The sequence below is a fragment of the Nicotiana tomentosiformis genome, chromosome 1, assembly GCF_000390325.3.
Source record: "Nicotiana tomentosiformis chromosome 1, ASM39032v3, whole genome shotgun sequence".
Classification (NCBI taxonomy): Eukaryota; Viridiplantae; Streptophyta; class Magnoliopsida; order Solanales; family Solanaceae; genus Nicotiana; species Nicotiana tomentosiformis.
The window spans coordinates 95,432,503-95,439,037 of record NC_090812.1 but is presented as its reverse complement, the minus strand read 5'-3'; the positions used below and the strand labels follow the sequence as shown (position 1 = coordinate 95,439,037).

At 36.3% G+C, this 6,535-nt stretch overlaps 1 protein-coding gene across 1 annotated transcript; it reads right to left on the bottom strand.

The window, feature by feature from the left end:
- Positions 1-1,830: 1,830 nt before the first annotated feature.
- On the bottom strand, positions 1,831-6,103 carry LOC104104823 (uncharacterized). The gene is made up of 6 exons (XM_009613007.4): positions 5,954-6,103; positions 4,855-4,879; positions 3,504-3,578; positions 3,129-3,233; positions 2,891-3,009; positions 1,831-2,040 (listed from the first exon to the last, which is right to left on the bottom strand). Exons 1-5 carry the CDS (start codon positions 5,956-5,958, stop codon positions 2,893-2,895), a joined length of 327 nt encoding a protein of 108 aa, XP_009611302.1. The 5' UTR covers positions 5,959-6,103; the 3' UTR covers positions 1,831-2,040; positions 2,891-2,892.
- Between the last annotated feature and the right edge of the window lie 432 nt (positions 6,104-6,535).

Sequence of the window (6,535 nt, the reverse complement as noted above, 5' to 3'; positions counted from 1 at the left end):
TCAGTTTCTATTCCCAAAGGCCATAGTTGAAGGTCCATGCAAGTTGAAGGCCATGTTGCAAAGCTAAAATTTCTGTTTGGATAGGCGTAGCAATATGTGTAACATTAAAGCTAACCACCAAGTCTCCCGAACTGCTCTGAGGATGACTTCACCAAGTCTAGATCAGAGTTTACGCGCTTCAAAATCACCATCCTTATTCCATCCAGCAGTTGGTTTAAGCCATTTACTATGATGAGCTTTTTTCATGTTTCCATTAGGTTCCCTAGCTATGATAAATTTGAATTTCATGGCATTTTGGAAAACAGTCTTAAGATAGGGATGATAGTATTATTCTGATTATTATTGTTTGGGTGGGGGTAGAGTCTCTAGCGCCAATGTCGATGAATCAAAGGTGTCTGTTTATGGTATGGAATAGGAAGAGCAAGAATAGAACCGCTATCGCTTGTCCTATCATCCGCGATGAGCTTCTTTCATTCGTCAGTATGGAGTAGGTAGAGTCCTTTGCTCGTATGCTTGGCATTACTATAGTCAAACCAGTCTTCCTTCCTTTTTAGTGCACATGAAACGGAAGTTGAAACAGATGCTCCCTAAAATAAAAGAAAAAGATCCTCCCAGGTGAGATAATTATTGTCAAGAGCGACATTGGGTACATTTATAATGAGGATCCAATTGTTAGGATCAATGGTAATGAGATTTGTGTAGCCCAATTTTTCCCAGAAGGCATTCACAATAGGCCCAATTTTTTCCCAGAAGTCATTTGCAATAGGACAGGTTTCATCTTCATTTTTGAACACAGGATAGGTTGCATTCACATTCATGCCAATATCACTTAAACATGATCTACAAGGAAATCTATTGTGGAAGCCTTTACATAAGAAGATTTTTATCTTGGTAGGTGGAGTTGTCAATGTCAGATTCAAGTGAAATCCTTATCATCACCTTCGAACTCATCAATGAGAGTGTAACAAGAATTTGTACTAAACCTACCGTTACTGCGGAGGGACCATATGGGAGTGTTCAATTTATTAGCAATGCTTAAAATTATTTATAGTTCTAATGTTATCAGTAATATGGTTAGGAGATACTGTCAGGTGCGGGGCCGTTTGATTTATTTTAGTTATGCAAGAATTGTTTAATGCAGTAATAATGATTCAAAAATTGTTATACAATGAACAATATGAAATTGTTAGGCAATAAGTAATAACACATGAATTATCACTGTATAAATTATCTAATCTAAGAGCATTTTTAGTTTAGATGCACTTATTCATGTACTACTTATACACGCAATTATCTAACTTTTTAACAGTTATGTAATAATACACGAATTCACGTATAGTCATAGTTGGTAAGAAATCATTCGATTCACAATATGAAACTCCGATTAACTCCTGCAAAGTTTTTTATGTTTTAATTCTACAGAGAACAATGACCCAATAAAATCTCACAAGTGGGATTTGAAAAAGGTAGTGTGTACGTAAACCTTACCCCTACCTCGAAGGAGTAGAGAGGTTGTTTTCACAAGACCACGAGGGTCTTTCGGAAACAGAGAGTTAATATAAATATTTTTACTGAATCTTATGCATAAATTCAAACCACCACTGCACTGTCTTGCAACCATGAATAGAACGCAGTTTAACGGGTATGGGTGAAAAATTAAGCTTTATTTATCGTATTCATGCATTTGGTTATCTTTACCACCATTTCAAACTCGCCTAGTTCATGTTCCTGCCGATGCATGTACCAAAACTCGAGCATGGTTAAGTATATCCTACCACTGTATCTGGAGTTATGAAAGGTAGGTATCCTACACATTAGCCGATCATAACATTCAACATAAAAGAAACCACTTTAAACTCCAATGTTTACAAGGGGTCCCTGAAGTAGATAACAGTACGTAGCAGAACAGCAAAATCCTATTTCAAGTCTTACAGCACAATCCAGTAATCAAGTCGATGTTCTACCAAGGTAAATTCCTGAATACGAACCTCCTAGCTGCTTCACAAATTTTGCTCCAAATCACTCACAAACCCGGTTCAGCTACATTGCACAAGTGTAATTAGCATTACAAAGAAATCAGGGAAAACAGATAAATACACGAAAATGAAAGGATGTCAGAACACCGATGTGCCCAATATTGGGCCATCCGGAAAACAAATCATGAATTTGTAACGCTCACAAAACGTATCTCAAGTAGAAAAGCACAAACACATAGGAAATTATTCATTTCAGGATGCTCACGGAAATAGCTTCATATAAATGTAAGGAAAATAGTGTGTACACGATTCTCTAATTCCTTATTCCGCACTAGCAGGGGGCATTTTCTGCATGAGGCGAGCTCTTTTAGTAATACACCATGCAGATTTTCATCCTAGAATTGTTTCCTAGTCCCTACCATTGAGCTTCCCATCTTCCGTATCCAAAATTACACAAATGATTCCTCATTTTTGTAAGACCATTATCTCATTTATGAACCATTTTCAACGTTCACCAAATACCAAAAACCTTTGTCTCCATACTCCTAGCTTGAAAAAAAACTGAAATTTCTCTTGCTGTCATTTCCTACCATTAATCTTCCTACCATGGTATTATTACCCCAGATGACAGCTCACTCAGCATTTCATTTACAAAATGACACTTATCAAACGATAGCGTTAAATCATTTCTGAAGTTCCAAATTTCATTTTAAATTGTTGATAAATTTCACAAAAATGAATTCAAAAAACTTCCTTAGCATTCACATTTTGTGTACCAAACACTTGATTGCATAATAGCCGGTTAAAAGGGAATTGCAATTCAAAGATGGGCTGATGAAATGAAGAACCAGCTCGCAATTTAACTCAAATTACTCCAACCGCCATAAATAAAAACGTGAAAGATCCAGCAATACCTCTACTTGGGATTCCGGAGGACAATGATCACAGAATCTCCCCGAAGGAACATCTTGCTAATAAACCTATCTTTGTTAACAGGTTGAGCCTTCTTTTTTCCTTTTCCAGTCTTGGGAACCTGAAGAACAAACATTCACAACTTAGATAAGTGGAGCTCTCTGGCGCAAGTTACAAATCCAAGACCCAAGACACATTATCCAAAACAAATTGACTAAGAAAACCCAGGAAAAAACCAACCTCAGTCCACATTTCTCTAACATTTTCAAGCACCATGTTGCAGTGACGATCGAACGCCCTCACACGACCGAGAAGTTTCCTGTTGTTCCTACAGTTGATGAGCACCTACAAACCAGAAAACAGCCAGAATGAAATCTGTAAGACAACTGCAATGTTGATGCTCTTTCACATAAAAACTCAAGATTGCATTTAGTTCTAGAGTACTGAAATTGAGATCTATGACAAATGAGAAAGTACACTGACATGACTTAGAAAGCAAATGGACGACATAAATAAGGCTCTAGATCAGCTTTAGTCAATTTTTATATAATTAGTATACTACACAAGCATGACATAAAAAAGACATCAGTAAAGGCGCTAAAGTCTATTAGATACCTGTGTGTTATTCTTAACACTCATCATCAGGACAGAAAGTGGGCCAGTGTTGAACTCCTCTTCCTCATTTTTCACCTGCAAAAAAAAGGGGCTCCATTAGCAAACACAAAGGTCAGATTCACTGGGGACCAACGAGGTCCATCCCTCCATAAAACCAAAATAGAAAGGCATATACTCACTATGTTCTTAAGCTGGATAATGTACCAATTACAATTTTGAAGCTAAAACTTATGCATATGGAAAATGAACAATAAGGTCATGTGTATGGATGAACAAACCAAGACGAAAAGAAATGAGAATAGGATGTCTGTTAAAGAAGAACAAAATTTAAACCAAGCTTCCAGGAAATCCAATGTTGCAAGACGAGAAAAGACTGACAACACTTGCATGGAGGTGAGTGCAACCCAGGGTTAGAACATAAAGTCTTCTAGATCAACTATTTCAACCAATAAATTTTTATACTTTGTATTTTGCATATATATAGGGAAAATACATTGAAGAAATAACATACTCCATTTTTTAATGCACCTGATGTTGTAGAAAGGAACTCAAGTTTATATGCTATAACCATCATGCCAATTGCTGCACCATATTACATATCCACCAATAAAGGATCTTCAAATAATTTTTGGTAGCTATATTGTTATTTGAAGCACCCAAAGGTGTGGTCTAATGGGTAATAAAGTGGGTACAAATCTTGGAGACCAGCTTTTAAATACCAATACCAACAGGGACAAAATATTAGGTGATTCTTCCCATCTGCCTAAGCCTTGGTGGCAGAGTTACCCTATAACCATGTTAGTGAGACCTGTAACTGTGCTATGGAGAGGTAATAGTGCTAGTGAGAGGTAGCAGGTACCTTGTGTAATAGTGAAGGTCCGCAAGTTGGCCCGAAACCGCCTTTTAATACAAAAAGAAGTTATATTATTATTTAAAGTTCCAACTGTTTTTGTCATTTGTTTTAAGAGTGGTGATTCAAATGATTTAACCTAAGGCATGTCAATAGCCAATGTGACAGGTTGAAAAAAACTCTGTCAATAATGACTTCAAACTATCTCAAACAATTTCTTGTTCCGACTGAAAGAGGAGGTGTAAATCCTATTCTCTTTCTAAAAAATACTAGATGTATCGCATACGGGAAGGATGATGGCTACCAAGTACCAACAAAAGAAAATCTAATTGAATACATGGCACTAAGGTGAAAAGAAGAGAGAAAAGAAAACAAGAATTAACCAGTAGACAGGCCCTAAAATATAATAGTTAACGACACAGGGAAAAGCCAAGGGAAAAATATGAAATCAATAATGAAAGCTATATATAGGCAAAACACTTGCAAAGTAAGCTGACTTACAGGGGCATCCTCTTCCATTGGCCGACTGCAAAAGAGCAAAAGAAAAAAGGAAAACGAATTAGGAACCTTCACTTTGCTAATATTTGATTAACATAAGAATCAGCAAAAATATAGAAACATCAAAATTCAGCAACAAAACATGAGAAAATAACCAGGTTTTTTTTCTTTCTAATTTCTACCATTATATAAATCCAACTGTCCTGTTAGCCTTTTAATCTAGCCAAAAAAGGATTCTACTACTGATTTGCATGAGATAACATAAGTTTAAGCTTGATAAAGTGCAGAGTCAACAAAAGGAATTAAGAGCAGTAATAATAAAGAGCTAGAGAAGCAACCATCCCTATTTACAAAGGCAAGAGTTCATGCAACAGGAAACCCAATAAACACAATATAAGGAAAAGTTCTACTTTTTTTAAGAAAAAGGAAGTCTTCGTTTATTGTACCCAAAGGTGTAGCCTAGCAGAGGCAAAAAACGATTAGGTGATTTCTTCTCATCTGCCTAAGCCTTTGTGGGTAGAGTTACCAGTATGCTAGTGGGAGTTAGCAAGTAGCCAGCTACCAAGTGTAATAATCGAGGTGCGCGCAAGCTAGTCCAAACAGAGCAATCATCAAAACAAAAGAAAAAGGACCCAAAAGGAAAAAAAGGAACCCTCCAAACAAAGAACAACACAACAAAAACAACAACAATGCCTTGGTCCCAAACTAGCTAAGGTAGAGTATATGAATCTTCTATATCTATTCACTCTATTCAGACCTATTTCATCCCATTGCTAGTAAATCATTTTTCTTTAAAGCCAAAAAACAAGAATCCCAAAAGCTGTACATATTTGGTCCAGAAAATATAGATAAAATACTTCAATTTCCTGGTCTGAAAATTTGCTTTACCAGACCATCTAATATTAGGAACGAACGTGGTCTAACATATGTAATCTGCTAAAGGAATTAATATAATGACAAGAAAAAACCTAAAATTATAGGAGTTTTACGTTTTCAGGGAAACCAGATCATCCAACTCAAGCTAATCCGTAAAATTGCAAGCAGAGAAGATGAAAACTTTAAAAAGAACAAACTCGAAGCATAAAATAGCAGTAAAACTTACCTCATCTTCGATCAAATTGAAGAAATTCAAGAGCAAATATGAACCAAGAGGAGAGAGATTAGTGACTGAAAAAAAAACTAGGGTTTAAAGAGGGGACAGCGGAAAACAGTCGAAAGAAAAAGATTCACGCTTCACCGCCAACTAAGGTTCAAGCGTGACAATGGGCTGGGTGACACTTATAAACGGACTATAGCCCAAATGAGGAGGCCCAAGATTGGCCCAAGATAAAGAGAAGAACATGGTAAAATGGTACTTCTAATCTTGGGGGAAGTGCACAGTTAGTCACTAATTAGAGATGTATTTATTCTTTAGCCACAGTTTAAAATATATTTACTTTTTAGGCAGTGCTTAATAAATTTTTATCCGCCTGGACTAAAATACCCATGTGCTAGACATGGGTGCTATATAATATTAAGGACATGGTGTCCTTAACTTTATGAATGTTCTGTAAATATTAAGGACAACGTGTCTTGTATTTGCACTTTCCGTTATTAAACTTTAGGACATCATGTTCTTAACTTCATATGTGCAGTGTAAATGTTAAGAACATAATGTCCTTAACTTGTATTTGCACCTTCTGTT

Excerpts from the sequence above, each read along its gene's own strand:
- LOC104104823 (XM_009613007.4), bottom strand. Across the intron at positions 3,579-4,854 it reads CAATGGAAGAGGATGCCCCT|GTGAAAAATGAGGAAGAGGA; the intron begins GTAAGTCAGCTT and ends TTTTTTTTGCAG. Across the intron at positions 3,234-3,503 it reads GTGTTAAGAATAACACACAG|GTGCTCATCAACTGTAGGAA; the intron begins GTATCTAATAGA and ends TCTGGTTTGTAG.